Source organism: Corvus moneduloides, chromosome 1 (assembly GCF_009650955.1).
Source record: "Corvus moneduloides isolate bCorMon1 chromosome 1, bCorMon1.pri, whole genome shotgun sequence".
Taxonomy (NCBI): Eukaryota; Metazoa; Chordata; class Aves; order Passeriformes; family Corvidae; genus Corvus; species Corvus moneduloides.
In genome coordinates this window covers 28,177,290-28,201,967 of record NC_045476.1, presented here as the reverse complement: position 1 = coordinate 28,201,967, position 24,678 = coordinate 28,177,290, and the positions used below count along the sequence as shown (strand labels likewise).

The 24,678-nt window shown below is 40.8% G+C and overlaps 4 protein-coding genes across 7 annotated transcripts in view; 2 read left to right on the top strand and 2 right to left on the bottom strand.

Moving 5' to 3' along the window:
* The window catches only part of RALA (RAS like proto-oncogene A), a 29,764-nt gene extending 16,862 nt beyond the window's left edge, over positions 1-12,902 (bottom strand). The window contains exon 1 of one of the 3 annotated variants that reach the window (XM_032103487.1): positions 12,827-12,902. The gene's annotated coding sequence lies outside the window, so the exon portion shown is untranslated. Of the gene's footprint in view, positions 1-3,926; positions 4,014-12,157; positions 12,263-12,826 lie in introns of those variants that run through there. The other 2 variants (XM_032103526.1, XM_032103505.1) reach the window with 2 other exon arrangements.
* Positions 1,880-13,398, top strand: LOC116441425 (basic proline-rich protein-like). The gene is made up of 3 exons (XM_032103343.1): positions 1,880-1,953; positions 12,163-12,837; positions 13,386-13,398. The coding sequence occupies exons 1-3, from the start codon at positions 1,880-1,882 to the stop codon at positions 13,396-13,398; spliced, it is 762 nt and encodes a 253-aa protein (XP_031959234.1).
* LOC116441444 (mediator of RNA polymerase II transcription subunit 1-like) overlaps positions 13,263-24,678 on the top strand; it is a 26,320-nt gene continuing 14,904 nt past the window's right edge. Inside the window, exon 1 of one of the 2 annotated variants that reach the window (XM_032103347.1) lies at positions 13,263-13,494. In XM_032103347.1, the coding sequence (XP_031959238.1) occupies positions 13,428-13,494 (67 nt within the window). In that variant the 5' untranslated portion in view covers positions 13,263-13,427. The remainder of the gene's footprint in view (positions 13,495-24,678) is intronic. The other variant, XM_032103350.1, reaches the window with a different exon arrangement.
* The window catches only part of YAE1 (YAE1 maturation factor of ABCE1), a 24,291-nt gene continuing 21,053 nt past the window's right edge, over positions 21,441-24,678 (bottom strand). The window contains exon 6 of the mRNA XM_032103411.1: positions 21,441-21,471. Coding sequence (XP_031959302.1) covers positions 21,456-21,471 — 16 coding nt within the window. The 3' untranslated portion in view covers positions 21,441-21,455. The remainder of the gene's footprint in view (positions 21,472-24,678) is intronic.

The window sequence follows — 24,678 nt, the reverse complement described above, 5'->3', positions numbered from 1 at the left end:
CAAAAGTATACTTGAGAATGTATTGTTTGAAAATAGCACTAGCATACTAGGCGCCAAACATCTGGAAGACACCTCACAAATGATTCAGGTATTTCTGCAATAAAAGCATTCCTGGAAAAGGAGGGAGGCAACTCCAGGCAAGCAGAATCTAACCCTCCCATCATCTGGTTCCAATTACAACATTCAAACCAGATCAGCAGAAACACCCCATGACCAGAAATTGATAGGATACAGGAGGACACAGCATGGGACATGATACCTGCTGTTTTAAGAACTGGAGAATAAGGAAGTTTTAAAAGTTAGATCAGCATTATTGTTGTGTCATTGAGTTTGACTGGTGTTTTATTACAGTTTAAATACACAACATCTGCCAAACTGCACGAAGTAACATCAGTATTTTATTAAGGTAGAACAAGTATTTCAGATGTTAAATAATCACCAGAAACTTTAAGTAGTAAACTAGAGAAAGAGAAGAATGAACCCAAATGTTCAAACCTATCTTAGAAATGACTAATTTCATTAGATAATGAAACATGCCTCCTGAAACTCAGCCTCATAACAAGTTAGAAACTTTCACAGCAAGTATTTCCCTATGTCCTGAAAATAATCGTTTGAGACAAACATGTTTAACCACAAATTAGGATTTGGAGCTTCCCATGAGTTTAACAAGCAGTTAAATTACATTCAAGGTTTCATAAGAACCCTTCTTTCCAAAGCCTTCTAGGGCACACCTTAGAAGGTGCTTGTGCCTCCCACACCCACAAAACAAATTTACTACAGTGACTGACTACACATATACTAACAAAAGTAAAGGGTAGAAGACTGACTTCAGTTCTATCTCTCAACAGAAGCAAATCTCCTCAGGCAAAAGACCTACATTTCCCAGCCCCTTGAGACAAGTACTTCAAATCAAAACCATATCTAGGCACTTGAACTGGAAAAGTCAACCAGTGAACTCTTCACCCAGTAAGAGGCCCATCCACCCCATAAATTACATTGTGTTGTTATAAAGAATAGTGGTTCCCACATGCCCACAGCTTTATACTCTTAAGACAGCATCAAAAGAATTGAGATGCCTCCAACAAGAAGTCACTAAAACAAGGGAAACAAGTTCACAGAGTTCTAGCAGTCTCCCAGAGGCTCCACAAGACCTTAGTGCCAACTGCTGGGCATGGCCATGAACTAGACAGCACCTTCTGAAGTGAGAACAGATACGTATTTCATACGTTTTAAGTCATCATTTCAGCATTTTCTTACCAAAAGGCCTCTTTGGCATCCTGCAAGATGACTTCTGGAGAGGCACTTCCATAAGGAAATTTCTTGAAACCCACACGGAACAGCACATGAAAACCCTGACAAACTGAACAACAGAAACAGTCTAGAACAAAATCAAGGTCTTAAGATTTCAAACCCTGTAGTGTACTGAAAAGAAAACAAAACAGCTACATCACTGTCCACATAAATGGCTGACAAAACACACGCTTGAGCCCAACTGTGTGTGTCTGCAAGGCCGATATAAACTGAACCTGCAACAGTCTGATATCCCCATATCCTTTCTCCCAATAGTACTGGTGTTTGCAACAATTAGGTGGCAAAGCACTTAAGAAGTTGCTCTGGACAAAAATTAACCTATATTGTTTTTTGAACAGATTAGTTACCTACACAAGTCTGCTGGTACCAAAGACAGCCCAGAACAACACAGAGCTGAGCATGGGGAAAGCAAAACTACAGCACTTCCAGCCCATAAACACTGTGGCAAAACAGTGCAAGTGTTTTAGGGTTTCTAAACCATAATCTGACACCTGTTGAAGATTCCTCACTTTTTGCAAGTTATGTGATGGCTATTACAAAACATCGGTAAGAATTCTAGAGACTTGCAATGGTTTACCTGGACCGATCCAGAGATCGGTGGGAAGAGCAGCACCTCAAGCCCACCACCAAGGTTAACACAAGGTTAAAGCTTGCTTTCATAGTTCAATGGACTAAAGTTACACTGTATAATAATTTTAGTAATATACACATTTACGTGAGAGTCTAGAATACTGTTCCTGCTTCTACAAGTTCAATACATGGCTGGTGCCCTCTCTCAGTCTATTCTAATCATTGAGGGAACTTAGCTTTCTGAGGCTGATGGTGCTGAAGTGCTTTAACACAAAGTGTAAGGGTCACGTCTTCTTTCATATTCAATTAGTAAACATGAAGATCTGTAATCTAGCATATTACAGAAGGCATTCATTTTGTATTGATTTAAGATTATACATCATGAGGAGAGAATTAACAGTCACAGCAGACACGACAGAATAATGAACAATTACAATTACATGCCACTAGCCTGTCAAAGCTATCCACAGACTTGCATGGATTCAGAGGGAAGGCAGACAAACCGGTACTATGGTACTACAGCTGATTTTCTACCATAAGCAAAACTAATGAAAGGCTGAAACAGATGAGGGGGATATCTGTGGAAGAGCGTCCCACATCAGTTACCCATAATCAAAAGTCAAGTTACATTCATGGGAGATGCATTTGGTATAGAACAAAGACAGTCTCCCAACCCCCATTCCCCCAAAAATATAAGAGTCAACATATAGCCTACAAAGATGAATTTTAATAATGCAGAATCAACAGCTCAGGGTCTTAACTAGTGCTATTCTACTAAGAACTCAGTGAAACATTTCAAGAACACATTTAAGTTAGTGTCACCTAAGACATACGAGACACAGCCATTTTTATCCTGTGTTTCAAGTACAAGAAAGCACATCTGGAAGCTAACTTTTGATTGACGATAAGCTAGGCTTCACTGACACTTGCACACAGCTGCTGCTTCCAGCTGTTCTAGAAAGCAACAAGAATGGAGTTCTCTTGAAGGCACTATGCCACAGCTTGCAGTATGAGCTTCAGTAGTGCACTTTCAAAAGCAGTTCAAGAGCACTGCATTCAAAACTTCAATATACACCACAGAACTTTCAGGAAGATTTAAATGAAAGCATGTTGACTTCGCTTGATGAAGTAAATTCTTTGAGCAAAGTCTGAAGGTGGCTTCCAAAAGACATACTTGAAAAAATATAGATTGTCCTCTAACACAGATATCTTTTTAATTGTTAAAAACCCTAGTCTACCTTTAGAAGTTCAGAATGTCAGATGTGTGTTTTCTAGAAGCCACAAATATTTGCATGGTCATTTTTACAGCCAGAAAGAATGACAATCAAGATCCACATTGACTAAACCCAAAACTGCACCCAGATAGTTTCACTGCTCTACAGGCAGGAAAGTTAACTTGTGACAGAGAAATCTAGAAATAAATGGTATCTGCAAAGCAAAACAGTTATCACACTCATGGCAGGCTGCACCCAACAGTCTTATGAAATTTATAGAAGGGATGCAGACAGCATCTCTTCTATAGCTTAGGGCTCCGCCTGGTAGAAGCAGTCTTGCTGTTTTGCAGGCACCTCTTGTCACACAAGTTCTGATGCTGATAGCTCAGAGAATTTATCCTGCTCAAAACAACTATTTTTCCCTGTTAGCCAGTCATAATAGTACTATGGTGAAAACTCACATGAACACCCTTAAATTCTTTCAAGCATTAGTACAGACAGAATGAACACAGGAGCCTTGTTTAAGTAACACTCCTATGAAATTATTGACAAAGTCTAAGCTTTCAAATAAAGCATTTTTGAGGGAGGCACTGCCTCCTTCCAAAAGTCAGTGCCTAGCTGAATGAAGTTTCAGCAAAAGCAGAGCAGGAATACCACAATACATTATCCTTCACATCTCATGCTAATAAAACGACTTCTAACAATGAAGGATGCAGGAAACGAGTTCTCCAGCAGTTGCAAGCACATTTACATCAAAGGCCACAGCACAAATGATGCAAGCACACAGGACTGAATGCAGGGCTTTAACAAGAGATACCAAGAAGCAGGTACCAAGTTCTCCGTCTCCTCTTCACAAACACAGGCAAGCGTTCTCTCTCCCCACAGGCAGACTGCATCAATACACCAGCCAAATGGAACCTAATGAAATATGAGCATGTTGGATTTTGCATTTCAAAAAGTTCCTTTTATTCCTCTAAGGAATCATGCAGCTGCAGCAAATTTCTTTAGTGAAATCTGACTTGGCAAAGTAAGTTACTTCATACATTTTATGACTTTGCCATCTGTTTTACCACCTAATTAGAAATGCACAAGTACTTTTTTGTAGTGTTATTGCAAGAGCATTACTTTTGTAGCCATATTTTGTTCTGGTAATGTCTCCTTCAGTTTATATTCTATACAGTGCAAATTTCTTCTCCTAAAATCATAATAATTTTTCTGTTTTATTCAGGGAACATGGATTTCATATGCACGACTCAATGAATGACACTGGTTTGCAAATACACAAAAATCTTTTGAATTGGTGATTCAAGAACACAAGTGGTTATAGACCCGATGTTGCATAGTAATACAGGACTCATAAAGCTGAAACACTGTTAGGCGGATCCCTCCCCATTCTTAGATGCCATTTATTCTAAAACTGTTAGATATATGATTTGAAAAATTGATAGAGTTAATCTAATAGACCTAAAAGACCCAATCAGGCAATGAATTGTCTTTTAGTTCAATATATGCTTGCCAATCATATGATACATGATAGACTTTCATGGCTGTTTCACATATAATGGGCACTAAACTTGCAATGGCTAGAAACAGAGGGCATTCAGTTCATTAAATTATTATGAAATTATTAATATTCACACAAATTCATCAATTTTCACAGTAAGTGCCAGTCAAAGGTGGTTTTCATCTTGTCCTACTTAAAATACTGATCACACTTTTCCTGAAGTACCACAGAAGGCATTTTCAAATTGAATGTTCTCAAACTGTAGAGTAGTAACTTTTAAAAATTGCTTTTTGCTCTTGTTTCAATTCTTACAACTCTTACAATGCACAAAGTAACCCGGAACTGTTAAATGACTTTACAAGAATGTAAGTGTTTAAGTTCCAAGTTTTAACAGAACAAACTATCTAAGAAAAGTTCTTTGCAAAGCAACCTATGTTAAAATCATAGATCAATTTCAGAACACAGAAGCAAGCATAACATTAATTTCTGGCTATCTGGGGAACCAAGTGAAGCAGTTATCAAAAACTTCTGATAAAAAACCTAAAAATTAATTTTTAAATCATACTCCAAAGGCAAAAACTCTTGGAAAAGGCACCGTTAAGGATGGTGTACTATTGCACATCACTAGATGGGTTGCAAGTGTGTCTCTCTTCCTCTGACCTGACCCGCAATGCAAAAGCTAAAGGCATTCCAGCAGTGGTCACAGACCAAACTCAGTTTATTTTAAAGGCCAGTCTCCCCATGGAAAAACTACTACAGAAGTCTGTCTATGGTGAAATCCAATATCTTTATCAACATTTAACTGATTCAATTCTACATACATTGCAATACTAAACAGTACCAAGTGTGAGCTGTTTTCCTTTCTGTACACACAACCTTTTAAATTCCAGTGAGAAGTATGTGACCTAATACCTTTACAATGTTGCATGGTTTTCTCTGGCCTAAGAAACCTTCATTACCTCTGACTTACGAAAACATTTTCTTTTCAGCTGGTCACTTGCAAGCTTTCAATTCAGTGGCAGTACTTCTATTACCATCAGTTCACCACAGAGTCAGAAGCTAATTTTACTGCTTTTCTCCTCGAGGGGTTTATTTCTTTTACCTTAATGCAGTCAGAGTCCTGCATAAAGTATGGAAAAGTTAGTGTTATTAAAACCCATTCCTGTTGCTCATAGATGATAGCATGACCAGTCTCAGTTTGCTGTAAAACAAGAATTACATTCCTGAAAATATCTCCTTCAAACCCCTGACTATCTAACTATGCCATTCTGAGTGGGCTAGTTATGACCGTTTCACTACTTTATCATATTGTATTTCATTGTTCATACTATCTTAAATCCTAGTACTTGACTACAAGATTGTTTCTGTTTCAGTTTTCCCTCAGAAAAACGTATTTCCCCCCATATTTGTAAAAAAAGTCTTCTCTCCTAAAACTGTAGTAAATCTTACTAGAAAGATTATAATATAAAACTTCACTACTCAAACAACAGACTGTTTTCCTCAAATTATCCAAACTACTCTTAAGATCACTAGACCTTAAGACTGCTTTTGCAATGCTCTTCAAAATACTCCAGTCTGAAGAAACTCACAAACTCTGCATGTTACAAACATGGTCTCAGTTTTAACTTGTGCATCTTGCAGAGAATATTTTTCTTAGTTCACTTCATTCCTCTATCTGCTTTGACTGCAAGGGCTATAAAATTCAACCTCTGCAAGACATAAAATGCAACAGATATAGCTTAACTGTCACTTAAGGTTTAGAAAAAGATGCTCTTCTACTAAAGTTCAACATGTGCTAAACCAAGTTACCCAAAAAGAAACAACTTTTTCATTAAGATCCAATGAAAAACATTAAAGAGGCATGACATTAAAGAAGTTTCTCAAAAATCAGGACCTCCTAAGGTTTCAGAATTATTCCAAACCGAAACATTTCATATCTCATTCTGGTTCTTGGGCAAAGACGAACTGAGAAATTCCAGCATTTTCTTGAGCAGCTGCACTATACAATCTTTAATTGTAACTGTAAGCCTATCAGTAAACTAGTAACTATGTGCCCAAAATTAGTGATCGACAGGGAGACAGCTGCATGGGTGTACACATACAGACTTTCCTAAAATATTTTGTGGATCAGCTACTGGCCTCTTCAACCCCATCAATCTACAAATTATAACCTCCCACGCTCTCAACACAACAAAAACCAGCTGGCAGTGCCTGCAATGGGATTTCTTAACAAAGCACAAAGGCATTTAAGATGTGGAATATATATTGGTCAAAAGTGAGTATTTTCCCCTAAAAGCAGAAGGGTAAAAAAGTTGAAATCATGACTTAAGATGCAAGTTATTATCAAAACAAGATGCGAGAAAGAGGACAGTGGCATATTTTGGATTAAGATTTAGAATTTAACTCCTTTAAGTCCAAACGGCAGCAACAGCTCCTGCTTAATTATAAAACCACACCTGAGACAAGTTCCTCACAGAAAGAATGCTGCACCCAGAAGAACACTTGGTTAAGTCTCTTTAATATTTCTGAAACAAATGCATCTGTATTTCTTCAGTTATTTTTTCTAAAAACAGTCCTTTATGTTACACTATACACTAAAACGAGTACTGATGCAAACCAAATTAAGTCAGATGAGCAGCTTTCTTGTTCTTTATCATTACCTTAACTTCTCCTTATTGTTCTTATCACAGTCTTCATTAAACAGGGAAAAACAATCAAGTACTGGAATTTCACACATCTCAATTTAGTGGGTCTCTTCCTACAGGGTACTCCGAGATGTTGCAGAATAACTGGAATTAATTACGAATGTTACCTGTAACTATATTTTCTTCCTTATGACACTAACCATTTAATAACATTTTAGATGGCAAACTTGCTGTGAAAGCAGTTTCTGACATTTAGTCTAATGCATTTGCTCCTTAAATTCTGAATGACAATGCTGGACTGTATAGAGAAGGAGTCCAGTTTCCTTTCTAGGTTAAGCTTTCCTGGTTTATTACATACTTTATTTGCACTGAATATGGGTTAACTGGAACCTCAAAGCCATCAAGTCTAATCAGCAGCGGACAAAAAATACATAATCTGGACCAGTAAAGAAAGACACTTTAATAAATCACACTCATACAGGCCTGTGCTGTATCATTGACTTCCATGAACTATATCAGTGTAAAACAAATTTCACTTTCATTTTCAAATCAACTTCAAAAATGTAAACTTATTAGAAATCACAGAATTCAAGTTGTGATAAGGTGCACTGAGCTACCAGTCATTACTGGATCAGTCACTGAAGCATTGCAGTGAACTATTAATTTGGACAATATAGATTTTGACCTTACAAAAATCAGTTCTTATGAGTGTGCAGTGTTATTTCTTAAAATATAAGTGTTCTGAGGATTGGAATGAAGCTTATTTGCATGTTACACTACATAAGTGAAATTAATTTAGGTGTTAAAGTGTGCAAGAACTTTATGATTAAGTGGTGTCATTCCAAAATAGCTCTTCTACACAACGGTCACTTGGATTCAGTATCTGATTTTGCTTACTTTGATCTCCATGGGTAACAGTGGCAGATGGCTGATGATGAGCTGCTACCAGCCTTGCCTTGAGTAGGGCCTTCGGGTCCATCTACTCAAGCATCCTCCATTGTGTGACCTCACACACTGCATGTGGGTTTTGTGACCGACACAGCATGCCTGCAGACATCTGTCACACTAACACTGTTTTCCTGTCTGTATAATTTCTTTTATTTTGAAGTCTGAAATAAATCCCACTGGGCAAAGTGCTGCTGGTATTAACTACTTCCATGTTAAAAGCCTTGTCAGGAAACAACAAGCTATACCAACAGGACTACACTGCTACATCTTGAAATGACAGACTTCCTTTACTCTGCACTGTCTGACAGGCTTGAATGCGAGTACTAGCAAAGAGAAGGACTGTACCACACATAGTTCGCTTTTTATTTTCTTCACAGATGTTTCATTTTTGCAAGACTTCCATGTTTACTGCAATCTGTTTAATGTTGACAGAAACATTTCTGCCTGTCTGTATGTGGGTGCTATATGTAGAGCATTCTCAGACTCCCAAAACAAGGATCAGAGTTAAAGATCAAGTCTAATAGTAACACAGAAGGCTATTAAATTAGTATTTCAGAGACTAAGATGAAACAGGTACCAAGGCCTGAATGTATGGCTACCCACCTACTAAGCACAGGTGCAAAGCACCTTCGTAAATAGCATTTTCCATAATTTGCAGAAATACTTGTTTGGTCATACAGTATATTCACATGCCAATTTTTAATAAAACCTTGTGGGCCACTGCACCAGACATTCCCACACTCTTGTATCAAATGATGTAGTAAACTTACTGTTACAGAGAAAAATACAATGCATTAAACGAACTTTACTGGTAGGAATTCAACATACATTATAATTACTTCAACTAAGGAGCCAGTATCACAAAACAAGCATCATCAATTCCACTAAAGTAACAATTGCAGAGTTACTGTGCAACCAACTCTACATCTCTTGTTCTGCCTTCTTCTTCCATTCTTGGCTCCTCTCCATTATAAACTGATTACAGCATAGCTTACTTCAAATTCTCTATAGTAACTCTCTATGTCATCTAACATCTTCAGCACACCTTTCTCCATTATTCCCCTTCTGTGCAAAGCCTGGATACTTCAGTGTTACCAATCTATTCTCTCAAAGGTGTTGGGAATTTTGATAGAGACAAATCGAATTCTAAAAAAGATATGACTAGTAAATACTAAGCCCCCCTCTGGGCAAAGGCAATGAATTCTCTCATTGGTGCATTCTAAGGCTGCATTACTTAATCTATACTAGATTCCTTTCCAATTTCTTCCTACCTTTCAATCCAATACTGTTTTTTCTGTGGGAATTTCAGATTTTTTTTTTCTTCTGTAAGTAGTTCCTAAGGCTCCAGAGCATAAGCCTAATCTGATGGTTATGGCTTGCACAACAACCCATAATTCAACATTCAACAAGCAGCTGTAACCACTGATAAATCCTTCGGCCTTAGGTGCTGACTCTGACTCACTATAGTTAAGAAAACAGAATGAGAAGCAAAACAGGATTTAATAATCCCCTGGTCTGCAAGGTACATTTGCTATGAAGTGACTGTAAGTTATTTATATCCACAAGGACTATAACCAATTTCAGATTCTGCAGACAGTAAGACTTAAAAATAACTTTTTAATAACTATTCTGACAGCTGATTTTAAGTACCGTAATGGACTAATAAAATATAACCATTTCTTCCCTACTTAACAATTTATGAAATGCAAAATATTTTGCAGAACATTTAGTGGACATACATAATACCAACTGTTCTATTTACTTGGTTCCTCACATAAATTCTTTTTAAGGTAGAATGGAGGCTTAACACAGTTGTCCTGTAATTGCGTGTTTGAGGCAGGCAGGCTACAATATGTTCACAAGAATGCTGTCACTAGCCTACCAAACTACCTTGCTCACATAAAATAGATTTCAATTTAGATGCAAAGTAATTTCAATAGCTTGGAGCCATTAGAAGTTTACAGGAAGCTGGCTATAAGCACTCAAGGGGGCAGGGAGTTCCCTGTCTAGAAGACATGTTATCAACCACTGATTCCTAGGACCACTATATCCTATAGCACTCACTAGGGTGGCAAAGTAACCAAATCTAATCACAAAAGTTAAAAGATTTTTCTCATATAATTATTTGTTCTTCAGTTGTAAAACTGCAGCAAAAATAATGCTATTGTCAGTTGGCTGAAATGCAGTGCCTAAACAACTTTTTACATAAGACACAATATCTACAGTATCCTTTGATATCAGAGACTGCCATATATCAGTTTCAAAGACAGCAACATCTTTTGCCTCAGCAGTTGTCTTTTTCCAAGTCAGATACACTTGAAATTTAATAGGAGCAAAACCACTTCTTAGATGGAACACCTCTGTTTCAGGGTAATCCCTCAAAAAAGTAGATACAGGGATGTCAGTGTGTGACTTAGTATCTGAGGTTAAGAACACAACTGTTCTTACGGAAACTAGAAGTCAGTCTGAATACAGAAGACACATGGACCACTGCAATGTCTCCAACTACACTTATTTAACAGTCTTGTGCTCCTCCTCGGTTGCCTTTATCCAGCACTGCCTTATCCTCACAGTCACATCTCTCCCTGCCCCATTTCCCCACGCCCATACCTTCCCCTCAATAGCCTACTATTTCTATGGGTTATTTATCTAAAGGGTACATGACCACAGGTGACAAGATTACGACAAACGCACAGCTAGGACACATTCCAGTTTTCACTTTCATGGCTAAAGATCCTCTCCTTAAGGTCCAGAAAACATAAAGACAACATTATTACAACATTATCAAAGAACACACAACTCAAAATCCTTCACTTTAAAATGTTTGTAATCTTTCCCTTCCTCAAATTCAGAAGAGCACTAAAAAGTGAAGACTGAGATCAACGAATTTGCAATAGTGAAGGAGTACTTTCACTATTCAGCATCACAGCTTATTTAAGCTTACAGCTGACCTCTCATGCAGTGGACTGAAGGCTTTTTTTTGATCTTTTTATGCAACACTACATCATATTCTCGTATTTCTACAGAAAAGAATAAAGGGTAAACATGACTAGCACTATCAATCCCTAAAATTTCTACCATTTAGAGGCTTCCACTAAAAGTGTTTGACAAACTGTTGCGCAAGCACAGCCTGAAAGATTTAAATCTACATTAGATATTGACATATCAAACAGTTGTTCTTCATTCTATTAGGAATCACAGTTTCCCCGGACTCAAATGTTTAGGCACATGCTATTAGAGTAATAAATCAGCTGAAAAGAAGAGGATTTTTAATTAAGAATCCAGTTATAATAACTATTAATTATCCTGAAAACTAGCAGAATAGCAGTATCTTCTCCCAGTCCAGCCCCCTCTCAGGAGCTCCTCTCTTTTCAGTTTAACTTTCAGTGGAAAAGACAAAGAACAACTGATAGGTTATGGAGAGATCTGAGCGTAAAACTATCTCCAGACACTGAAAAGCCAGCAGAGGCACGTATCTTACACTTGTGGAAGTGTAATGTTTTGCAGTGCAGAAGGCAAGTCTCTTTCCAACAAGAACTGAAAATACAAGCGTGAAACAAAACATTAGGGTCATTTTGAGCCTGAAAATACACATTTTGGCAATCTTTCTGCCAGGACGGTTTGGGGGTGCTACAAAACAAACACACATAGCGCCCTTCAGGTGACTCTTGGGATACGTATGGCCCACTTAAGATTTTCATTTTAAGGACTCAATTAAGGGGAAGGAGCTGAAGCTATTAACTTCCATTTAAAAGAAACCCAAAAGCAAACACCAAATTGCTTACCTAACCAAACAGGTGAGCACCGAAAGGCTCTTTTTTTATTTGGGGAAATTAATAGCATACTTCGTACTTCTCCCTTGTGTTACAAGCAAACACAAGCTCTAGTTACTGCTAACTACAGAAAAGCCCAGCACAGGGAAGCAGGCAGCAATTAAATGTTACAGAAACCCTGCTCTTACTCACCCTAGAACCGCAGCGCCCACATACACGCACAGGGTCTCCGGCACCCAGCCGGGGCAGGAGTCGCCGCCGCAGCCGCCGCCGCTCGGTCCCGCCGAGCCGGCGGATGAGCGCCCCGACCCCCTTCCCCGCCAGCCCCGGGGCGCGGCCCCTTTGTTCGGGGTGCCGCCGCTGCTGCGCCCCGCCCTCCGCAGGTACGGGAGGCGCCGGCCGCCGCCCCGCCGCCTCGGGGACCCGCACCCGCCCCCCGCCGCAACAGGCGGCCAGATCCCGCCGCGGCCCCACTGCCCCCTCCCCGCTGTTCCCCGCGCCCGGGCGGGCTGCGGCCGGAGGTCGCCAAGGTCGACGCCCGTAACCTTCAGGGAGCGGCCGCCGGGCCCCCGCAGGAGGTTCGGGGCGCCGCCCGTTTGTCCCCACACCCCGGGGTGGGGCCGGCAGGCGCACACCGCCGGCCGGGGGCGGCGGGACGGCAGCCGCACCCCGACACCAGTCCCCGGGCGGCGCAGAGCGGCGGGCGCGGAGCCGCCGGAAGCCCCCGCCCGCACGCCACCCTCCCCCACACCGGAGAGCTCCCCCGGCGCGGGCCAGGCCGGTTCCCTACGCTCCCTCCGGCCCCGGCCCCAGCAGCGGCGGCGGCCTCACCCCGGCCCAGCCCGCGCGCCCCCGGCTCACCTGCCGCGGCGGTACCGGCGGCGCGCGCTCCGCTGCCCGCCCGAGGAGCGCGCGGGGAGGGGCGGGGCGCGCGAGGTGAGGCCCTGGCACCGCCCCCGCGCGCACGGCCGGCGGCGCGCGCGGCCCGGGGCGGAGGGCGGGCCCGGCTGGCGCGGGGCGGGGCGGGGCGGGGCGGGGCGGGGCGGGGCGGGGCGGGGCGGGGCGGGGCGGGGCGGGGCGGGGCGGGGCGGGGAGCGCCGCCGCAGGGGTCAGAGTGCCGTCACCGGGGGGCGGGGTCAGGCGCCGAGGGGCGCCGGCGCAGTGCCGGCCGAGGCTGAGCGGGGCGGCGCGGCGCGGCAGGGGCCGGTCCCGGAAGGGGGCGGTTGCTTCCGCCTGACGCGCGTGCGGGGCCGGGCCAGGCGGGGCGCGGCGGGGGCGGGTAATGGGCAGGGTGGGGTCGGCGCCTTCCCCGGGCGGGTCGTCCCGGTGTGGGGCCGTGTCCCGCTTGTCCCACGGCACCGTAATTCCGAGCCTCAAATGGCACCTGCTTTCCTTTCCTGCTTCTCCTCCTTTGTTTCAGGCGAAACTCTTAAGGGAGACGGTGAGAAAACATTGTAGCTCGATGTCCGTCCCTCCTTTCCCCCAGCTAATCCCCGATCTGGAGAATAGAGGAGGCGTGTCCTGCCATGGTAAGGAGATAAATTCCCGACATCTGTCGCTAGGTTTATAAACACAATTATTTTCAGTGGAGCTTTCCTTAGGCCACAAGTATAATCTGAGAAAGAATTTGATATACTGAATTTAGGGAAAATTATCACTGGCAGAAAGGAACATGAAGCAGTGAGACTCTTAAGAGTTTTGTTGGGGTTTTTTTTTATAGTAATGGACCACTCCATGCATGGAGGATTTTATAGATGCCAAACAGGGAGATAGGAGAGTTTCCACGTTAATTACAATCATTCAAATAATAATAGCAACAGTGCCTTAACAACTGTATCTTTTACTGCTACATTGTGGACATAAAGGGGAGCTTTTGCAAACAAAACATGATTTAAACTCATTATCTAAGTGATGTAATGAAACCTAAGCATAATATCAAAATTGACTGCTCAGTGTGCATCTTTGTTTTTCACACTGTAACCATTCACAGACAATACAAATGGTTTTGAAGGATCCCCTCTTCCACATATTGCTTGGCCAAAGGTAGTTTCCAAGTCTGCAAATTCCAGATTTCATCACCTCAGATGAAAAACTTTCACATCGGTGTTCACTTCATGGAGCCATTCCACTTCGCTTGCAAAGCAGGTGCACTTTAAAATTTTCATTGTTATTCTCTGTGCTCTGTTCTCTGAAATTTTTGACATCTTGACATTTTTGACATCATTTAGCCAGTGTTTAATACATATCCCTCTAGAATTTAATTTTGTTGGCCTTACATTCCAGTACGAGCTAGTTTTTGTAAATTCCATAGAGTGTGAGAAACTGATAGCAATCCAGATGCAATTCATTCTGATTAAAATATCAAAATACGTCCATTTACACAAAGAAATGTTGGATTCTGTTAAATGGTGCGGGGGGGGATTTGGGTTGGAAGAGACCTTAAAGACTGTCTAGTTCCAACCCCCCTGTCATGGGCAAGGATGACACCCACTAGACCAGGTTGCTAAGAGCCCCATCCAACCTGGCCTTGAACACTTCCAGGGATGGGGCATCCACAACATCTCTAGGCAACCTGTTCCAGTGCCTCACCACCTTCAAAATAAAGAATTTCTTCCTAAGATCTAATCTAAATCTCATTTTTTAGTTTATAACCATTTTCCCCTTGTCCTGTCCCTAATCTGCCCATATAAGACATTGCTCTTTTTACCCTTTAGGTACTGCAAGGCCTCAATGAGCTCTTGCCAGAACCTTCTCTTCTCCAGGCTGAACAACCTGAGCTCTCTCAGCCTGTCTTTGTGGGAGAGATGCTTCAGTCTTCTGACCATTTTTGTGGCCTCTTCTGGGCTCTCTCTAACAGGTGCACGTCTTTCTTATGCTAAGGACACAGCACTTCACATGGGGTCTCATGAGGGCAGAGTAGAGGGGGACAATCACCTACCTTGATTTGCTCGACACCCCTCTTTTGATAATGCCCAGGATACCATTGGCCTTCTGGGCTGCAAGTGAACTGTCCAAGTCCTTCTCAGCACAGTTGCTCTCAGCAAGTTCTTTTCCCAGTCTGGACTCATGTCTGGCATTGCTCCAACCCAGGTGCAGCACTTTTCACCTGGATTTATTGAACTTGAGGTTCCTATGGGCCCACTTCTCAAGTTTGAGATAGGATCTCTTCCTTCTGTTGTGCCAAGTGCACCACTCAGCTTCATGGATCTGCAAACTTGTTGAAGGTGCACTCGATCCCACTGATGTGTCATTGATAAAGGTATTAAACAGCCCTGGTACCAAGATGGACCCCTGAGGGACACAACTCATCACCAGCCTCCACCTGGACATAAGAGCACTGACCACAACTCTGGCTGCATCCATCCAGCCAATTCCTTATCCACCGAATAGTCCATCCATCAAATCCATGTCTTTTCAATTTGGAGATAAGGATGTCATGTGGGACTGCCTTACCGAAGGACTTACAGAAGTCTAGGTAGTTGACATCTGTCAACTTCCTAGTCTTCCCTTGTCAACTGTTGCTGTCACTCCATCGTGGAAGGCCACCAGATTGGTCAGGCATGATATGCCCTTAGTGAAGCCATGCTGGCTGTCTTGGATCATCTCATCCTCTTATATGGGCTTAACATTGTTTCCATGAGTATCTGCTCCACAGTCTTCCCAGGCAAGGGAAGGTCTCTGGTATGTAGTTCTGTGGATCTCTGGTATGTAGTTCCCTAGGTCTTCCTTTCTCCCCTTTTTAAAAATAGGAATGATGTTTCCCTTTTTCCAGTCACTGAGGACTTCACCTGACTGCCAGGGCTTTCCAAATACGGTGTAGAGTAGCTTGGCAACAACATCAGTCAGTTCCCTCAGGACCCTGGGATGCATCTCACCAGGCCCCATGGACTTGTGGCCATTCAGTTTCATCAGATGGTCTTGAACCTGCTCTTCACTTACAGTGGGAGGGGCTTCATCCCCATTTTGCACCATGCTGCTTGTTAATGAACGTGATCTTTGTCCTTTTGATCTCTCTTTAGCGCTATCTTAAGACAAAAAAAAAATTATTTTGAATTTTTGTTTCGTGGTCCAAACTGCATGTTATAATGCAATTAAAAACAGTTTATAGTATACCCTTCATTTTTATCTTGGATGTGTCCCCTGGCACCTTACCTAAACCTAGTGGAAAAAAAATGAACTCTTTAACCCAAAACTAAAAGAAGTATTTCCATGAAAATGCACTACATTAATAATTCCTATTCAATTGCTAACATGTGACCATAGTGAGAGCATCTCTGGATTACCTGGAATATTTTAGGGCATGATTCTGTCTCCTCAGTGTGAGAGCACACCTGGTCAGAGGAGAGCAACTACTTCACTCCATTGACTGTATAAAAACTTAGGGTTCACAGCCCAAGGCAGCAAGAGGTTTGAATTGCTCTCTGGTGTTTAAATGCTACAACAGGTACCTAAAACCATACAGGCAGTGTAGTAGACATTTGCAATGCGGTTACAAAGGGTGTAGGTAATGAATGTCCTTTGTTATGTATTAACATATGTGCCAGTACAGCTCTGCACATAAAATACTTCAAGGGAAAAATTATGTAGAATAATGAAGCAGAGATGTAATTAATTGTGTGCTAGTAGTACTTGCATTATGTACCTTAATACAACTAAGAAATCAACTGACAAAGATTTCATTTATTTTAAAAAGCTAAAGATACAGTGGACATGTCAGACAAAACATGTCCGAATCTTTGGGAAAAACATTGATGTGCAACTTTCATTCCCACAGAACAAAAAATACTTGTTCTCTCTACTTTAGCACACATTTAGTAGCACACAATTTATATTTAAAGTATGCATAATTTAACACTGTAATTTTATCTTAGATTTCTGTTGACATGAATAAATGAACCACATTCTTTGGAAAACCATCTCATCATGCATAAAACATCCATTCTTCCTTTAAGTGCTCAATAAATCTTTCAGGGTGAGAGAGACTTAATTTTTCGAAGGGACAAAAGAGACGAGGAACAAAACCACTTACTGGTTCTTGAGGGCACCCTCCTATTTCAGCCCAGAATTGATTACCCTGCTGTCTGCTGGGTCTGTGGGTGTGTGGGCCTTTGTGTTGTGAAGTATTGCTGAACTGAAACCGATACATGGAAGTAGGATTTCATGGTATTATGGTTAATTTCTTCTCTTTTAGGCTGGTGGCACAACTGTATTAAAACTCTTTAGACAACATTTTATTACCAATGCATAAGGATGCATAAAATGTATTTGTGATTTAATAGAGTTCCTAAGTAGCAGGACAGTTGAAAAGAAATTACCCTGCCCAAATTCACATGTATTCTGAGGAGAATCACCCCCCAATGAAAGGAAAGAGCTAGAAGCTTTTATCCACCTTCAGTTTGTACCAGTTGTGAGAAAACCTAAGTAACAATGAAGAATTACTTGGCTAATTATTAACATACTCCTACTCCTCAAGTTTAACTTTGTGTGCTTTTCTGTGCTTTTGTGTAAGGGATAGTAAGGTTTTAAGGACATCCTGCTCTTGAGATAAATAACTGGCATGCCCAAGAGCAGACTTGGGATGTAGCTCCCACTTCACACAACCAAGAGTGATGGCTGCCTTGAGACAGTGATGTATCTACTCGTGGGGGGTGGTCAGATCTCCTTCTAAGTGTGCCTGTTTCTCTCTGAAAACTAGCAGGAAAATCTGATGTGACAAAGCTTATTTTGGTGCCTGCTGTTAGGCAGTACAACTCCAGGCCTTAGGTGACAGACAACTGGATTGGAATTCATGTAATCTTAGTTCTACTCTGTGCTGGTATTGGCTGGGGTAGAGTTGATTTTCTTCACAATAGATAGTGTGGGGCTATGCTTGGGATTTATGCTGGAAACACTGTTGATAACACAGGAATGTTTTAGTTATTGCTGAGCAGCGCTTGTACAGCCTCAAGGCCTTTTCTCTTCTCACACTGCCTCACCAGGGAGGAGACTGGGGGTGCACAAGAAGTTGGGAGAGGACACAGCTGGGACAGCTGGCCACAACCGACCAAAGGGATGTGCTGTATGACCCATACCATACGGTGTCATGCTCAGCAATAAAAAGTGGGAGAAGCAAAAGGAAGAGTGGGGACATTTGGAGTGATGGCGTTTTTCTTCCCAAGTAACACATGGTGGAGCTCTGCTGTTCTGGAGGTGGCTGAACACCTGCCTGCCCATGGGAAGTGGTGAATTAATTCCTTGTTTTCCTTTGCTTGCACGCGTGGCTCTTGCTTTCCCTATTAAACTGTCTTTATCTCAACCCTTGAGCCTTTTCACCTTCTGGTTCTCCCCCCCTTCCCCCCACCCTACTGCAAGGGAGTAAGTGAGGGGCTGCAAGGTACTTAGTTGCCAGCTGGGGTTGAACTACATAATAACCTCACAGTGTCACTAATTTGCTCTGATCTTGGCCAGTCCCTCCATTTCCCATCCCAGCTTTTATCTCCCTTTTACAATTAGAGGTTAAGCTCTGTAGGCACAGTCTTTCTTTCTCTATGCTTTTTCAGCACATACAACCTGGGGAATGTTTTTGTGACGTGCACAGATAAATAAATATGCAATTCAGTACAGATTCTGAACGCTACAAATCAACAAACACACACAAAGGTTGTGTGGACAGTTGTTCCTTCTACTCTTGTTCAGTGCAAGGACATCTTAATCTGTCAGCTTCCCAGAAGCTTCACATCATTTGTGACTGCCTGCAAACCTGTCACCTGTGTATCCCTACACTTGCAAACAAACACATACACTCTAAAAAACCCATAGTGGGATGACTGTAATAAGATGTTGGGTAATGAGATACTTGAATTTCCTTAGCTCTTTTAGCTGTCCAAATGACAATATTCTCAGTATTCCATCTGAGCTAGTCATGGTTCTTAACACTTACAGCTTTCTTACCAGTTTGAAGAGATTCATCCCCAAATGCATCATCCCTATAAAGAAAGTAAGGTTAAGTGACTTGAATAACAAGGAATTCATGAGTAATGATGAGTTTGCAGTCATTCATCTTGTCATTCAATAGGACAAATTATATCATTCTAGTAGGTGACTAGGAACCTGAAAATCTGAAAGTTGAGGGTTACAGCGAAGTTGGTTCATAATATATAAGAATGGACAAAAAGATTTAAGAACATTTAAAAATTTTTAAGAACAGAATTAAGGAATTACCAAGTGTCTAAAAATATAAAAGCATTAAAATGTATAATTGAATGTGTATTGCATATATTTATAACAAGTCTTCATTGTTAAATTAGCTTCAGTTTTAAAACATAAGATATGAAAAGCAGTGTCAAATTGTTTAACCAACATAGAGTGATGTAAAATGTGTACTTTATGTGGAGTACCTATCTGCATGGCACTGGTGTAATATCTTTAACTGGCATTTGTTGGGATTGAGCTTTGGTACTGCCTTTCCTGAAAAATGTGTCCTTTCCACATGCTATTTTATTGAAATCAGTACTTGCCACTGAGTGCTGTTTCTTTTTTTATTCTGCATGTTATATAATCCATATCCTGATATATATTCAGCCAGAACACTTAAGCTGAACAATCATCTCCAAACCAATATTGGTTTAAAATAGCTCCAAGTAGACCTAAACTCATCTCATTTTTCTGTTATTAAAATAACACAAAATTTTGTATCATTTTCAAATTTTAGTGTTGTCTATGTAATTATTGAATCTTTTCCTATTTATGTATTTTCTGCTCTTCATGTTCTTCTTTTTCTGTTACTTCTGTTTTTCATATTTGATACGGTTTCATACTTACATCGCATTTTTTTCCATGTCTTTTTCTTGTGATTTTCTAGTCACTTTCTCCACCTCTTTCTTTCATTGCTGGTTTCATTCTTACTTCTAATGGGGATGTGCTAGAGTAGAGTCAGGTAAATTGCAGTCTGGTTCCTAGTTCTGTGGCCAGCCTTTCAGGAGTCACTTTCTCTCCCCATCTCTCTGCATCCCAGTCTGGAAAAACAAGATAATTAAAGCTGGCTCCTGTGTGGTTAGCTTTGAGACATACTGGTGGAGAGCTGCTTTAAGCACAATTATTCTCTTTCTGTATTACACCTCTTCGCTACAACAGTGATCTCCTCAGTGCTTATCATTATTTTCAGCTCCTCAACTAATTCTTAGCTCCCCTTTCTCCCTCCCTCCTCCTCCACCCCCCATCTTCTACCAGTAACATTTTCAATGTAGACCTTCAGCATAATTTTGCCCTGTTGTGCAGATTATGTGTCAGCTACATTCACTTTATCTCTCTCTTGAAGGAGAGCTGTGGCAGCTCTCAAGTGATGGGTTCCATTGATTTCATGCTGACTGATGTCAGTGAAGAACATGAAGGATGGTGCAACACCTGATTTTAGTTACAAAAATGATCAGAAGACTCTTAGGAAGATAAGAGATGTAGAAAAAGAAACAAATGTTCAGTTATGAATAGCAATCATGGTGTCCTATGAAACTGTCTAAAGAGAAAATGCACACACGTGAAGGCAGCCCTCACATGTTTGTTCATGAGGTTATTTAAATTGTGGTCACATGGATCCAGGGCCTTTGGGAAAATATTTAGACAAGAACTACTTGGAGATTATATTGCTAATGTCAAGCAGAAATCAAATGTTAGTCATATCTTGACTATGAGGAAAAGATATGCCCTGTCTGTGTCAATGTGTTTCTACATCCATGGTCATTTGCTATGAACCTATTTTTCTGATGTTTGTCTATACAGCCTTTGGCTTTGAAGGATCTTAATCACTTTCAGTGAAGGAGGAGGAAATAGTCAAAGCCTGCCAATGCTAAGTGTCTCAGACTAAGTGCCAGAAGTGCTATTCAGTAAGTAGTGAAGTAAAACTGGCTCAGTCTATATGGCTGTAGTGAAATAAAATGCACCCATCAACATTCTGATGTTACTCTCAGGAGCTAAATATTCACACTCTGTAACTGTGGACATGATGTAGAGACTGAAGGAAAGATAACAAAGCATACTGTAGTTTTTATGGGTTGTAAAGCCATAAACTATAGACCCTATCAGACTAAGCTATAGGTGATAAAAGTTAAGCAGCACTGGGTTTATTCTGCCTTAGATGGAACAGCACCTAGGATAGATAAAGGAATTGTTTGAATGCTCATCATTTTTTGTGAACATCAATTCATGTTCCAGTTATGTGCCCATTTTATAGTTCTGTCACTGCTGATCACTCTAAAATCCCATGGCACTTTGTGAAAGAACACACTTTTAGCTCTGACCTCATATTTACAGCAACATCTCTTACACATCCTGCAGTTCTAGCTGGAACCACTGGTTTTCAGAGACTGCCCCAGGCCCCAATTCTGTATTTAGACTTACTGTGGGCTGTTATGTAGCCACTGTTTTCTCTGGTCAGCAGTTCAGCTGAGGGCTTCTGGAAAGATGCAATTCCAATAAAGTGCTGGATGCAGGCCAGTAAAGATATATTGCTGGTGATTTATTTTGATTTTATTCTGTAGATGAAAAAGAATCAAGACTAGATATAGGATTAATAGAAAAAAAGCAACCCTCAGTATGCCAAAAGAAACCAGAAACAAAAAAAACCTACCAATGTTGCACTGATCATGAAATACCTGGAATATTTTCTGAAATGCTGTCACTAAAATGTATCAACAGTAAGCCAAGGTTTCTTATGTTCTATAATAAATCTAGAGTATCTTCACTGAAAAAAATAATTGAATTCATGCAATAATATGAATGAGAAATATGTTGACTCTTGCGGGAGCTTTGGGTGGGTCGGACGGTTGGGACGGACGGAGACGAGAGATCTCTGAAGTCAGATCTTGGAACATGCGGTTTATTGCAAAGGGCGTGGGTATAGGGGCACTGCTTAGAGCTGCCAGACGCAGCTTGGAGCAGGCCCAAGAGAGCAAGCGGGTAAGTAAAGAAAGAGAGAGAGAGAGAGAGAGAGGAATAAGAGTGTCTGTGAGAGAGAGTGTAGTAAGAGTGTGTGAAGTCCTGGTTACAATACAATAAATCATCTTCTGTATTGAATATTCTAATTGTCACTAACCAATCTAATACAAGATACAAATCCTATAGCATTTACATACAGCCTATAAGAGTTCTTATATTACCATAGAGTGTTACATCTTAACTTCTAAAAACTACTCTTTGGACCCCTTCTGCTGAGCTAGTAGGGTCTGCTCTGACCCTTGGACCTGTCTGCAAGCCGAGGGTATTGTTCCATCAAGAGTCCACCTTCAGTCGGCCATACCATTGTTTTCCAGTTGTTCAGTAACTAAGACTTGGTATTTCAAAAGTGGCTTTCATTTCGATGTCGCCTGTAGTTTTCATATTCCCAAAATCTTTTGTCAGGCAATCATATTTATAAGGCTTTCCTGTTTCATCTTCCCCAACAGACTCTTTCTCAGAAAAACAAATTACCATTCAATGAAATGGAAAAATCATCAGAAATGTTAGAACTATGAAATTACAAAATGTTATTTTTCATATGAAACACCATGTGCCCAGGCCATGCATTGTGAAGCATATTACAGAGTCAGGAATTTAGCAAGATGCAGACAACCATGACAAAAATAAACCAAGTAGTAATAATTTCTCAAAAGGTGCCTTAAGAAGCATGCCCTTTAAAAGGGAATAAGATAACCTGCAATTATTTGAGAGCCAAAGAGGATTTACTCTGGGGACAACTTATTTAGTAACTGGGCACATGAAGGATTCTTTCAGCAGCAGTTTTTGGTGAACAGTCAAAGAGAGATTAATCCAGAGCGGATGGGCATGCAGGATTCATGCGTTAATTCTGATTATTTTCTATGCTCATGATAATGCATGTCCAGTTGTTTTGTTGTTTTGGTTTTTTTTTTCCCCATGAACTGACCCAGTTAAACATTTGTGTATTTAATATGCCTGAGAAGCTATAATTAGAACATTTTTAATTATTCATTACTCTTAACTCATCTCTTGAGTGCAGTAATTTGATACGACAGTTCTGAATAGTGGAACAGCACCTTATTCTGAGGAACTTTCTGATAATGCATAAGCTTCTGTTTCTTATATGTGCTTTTTGCCAATCCTGCAATTTTAAGTGAAGGCTAATAATTATCTTGAAATATTTGTGTTATGAAAATTTGGCACAGTCTCTATCCTGGAAAAATGATGCAAATTCATTTACCTAAATACATATGTTTGAGCACAATGAAAAAGGCTTTTTTAATTTTTTTGTATTTTAGGCTTATCAGCCATACTGTACTGTGACTAATTAAACTTGAAGTCCTCTGTTTATTTGCAGAACAGCTATTATGCAGACAAGGTACGCTGTGGCATGTTTTCTTCCATTGTTTTGGAAGTGTTCTCTTCAAGACAGTCAGCAAATAATTTACTTTTCTGCTTATTCAGGACATGATCAAACCACTGGAGTTAGTATCAAGATCACAGAGACTCCAAAGAGCTCTGCACAAACATTTATGAAAAATGCCACAAAAATACTAAGCACTACCAGGCTGTGGTACGTCATATTTGCACATACCCGTTCCTATGATCTGGCCTGAGGCAACCTATTTTACATGGGCCATAGTACATGTTCTTGCTCAGCAGAAAACATTTTGATAGATTATTAAAACAAACCTAAGCTAAAATGATCCCCTAGAAATGCTGAAAACATGTTTTAAATTCATGCACCAATTCACAGGTAAAGCTCATGATTATAGCTATGGTCGCTGCTAATGTCAGGTTAAAAAGCAAATTAATATTTAATAGCATACACCAAACGAATAATTTTACAGAAATGTGATCTGCCACAAGTCTTGAATTACATCATCAATTTACTTTTGAAATCACAGTTCACCTCCTTTGTAAAAGCTGAAATGCAAATATATTTAACTCATTCAGCTGCAGTGGCTTTCTCTAACTAGTATGCTTGACATACACTTCTCCTGGGATTCCTAAGCCCATGCTTAGTTTTTTTCTGTAATCTTAGTGAGGCCAATGAACTATTTAGTTTCTACTCAGGTTTCTACAAACAAGTCAAAAATAATCTATTTTATATGCTATGAGACTTTCAGGTACTACAGCATGACAGATAACAGCTGAAAGCAGAAAGTTTGCTGTAAGGTGTCCTGAAACAGTGCCACCCAGGGTTTATGTAGGAGATGTGCTCTTCTTGCCTGTAGACCTTGACATTCCCCAGTAACCACATTTTGAGCTAGTGCCTGTACAAAGGTTCAGGATTAACCCTTGAACCTCACACTGCCATTGTGCACTGATTCCTATGTACAAGCAGACTGCAACCTAAGGTGGCCACAAAAGGATGCACATATACAATGCAAACATTATAGATACCTTTTTTTTAATTCCCTACACTAAAAAGCACCACTAAAAAGTCCCTTTTGGAGTGCTTTCCTGTTTTGCTGAGTGATTGTTGCTATCATACTTCCCGCTGCCTTTGTCCCCCAGTTAAATTCAGTCTCAGAATACTACACCATTTGAAAAGATAGGGATAGACATTATGCCTTCTCCTTAGGACTTAGATGTGGAAGAACATGGCCAACAGGGTACCCCTTGGAAAAAGTAGCAGAGATGATGTTGCTGTGCCTCAAGTTCAAATACTAACCCCTGGGGACCAGTTTTTTGAAGGAGCAAGACTTTTGCCTTGCACAGCACATATGGGTGCTGTGTTGCAGGTGCTACAAAAGGAGCCT

Bases quoted from the DNA above. Each gene is read 5' to 3' on its own strand.
- LOC116441425 (XM_032103343.1), top strand. From the start codon at position 1,880: ATGGTTTACCTGGACCGATCCAGAGATCGGTGGGAAGAGCAGCACCTC. The intron at 1,954-12,162 runs GTTAAAGCTTGC...TACTCACCCTAG, and splicing joins ACCACCAAGGTTAACACAAG to AACCGCAGCGCCCACATACA.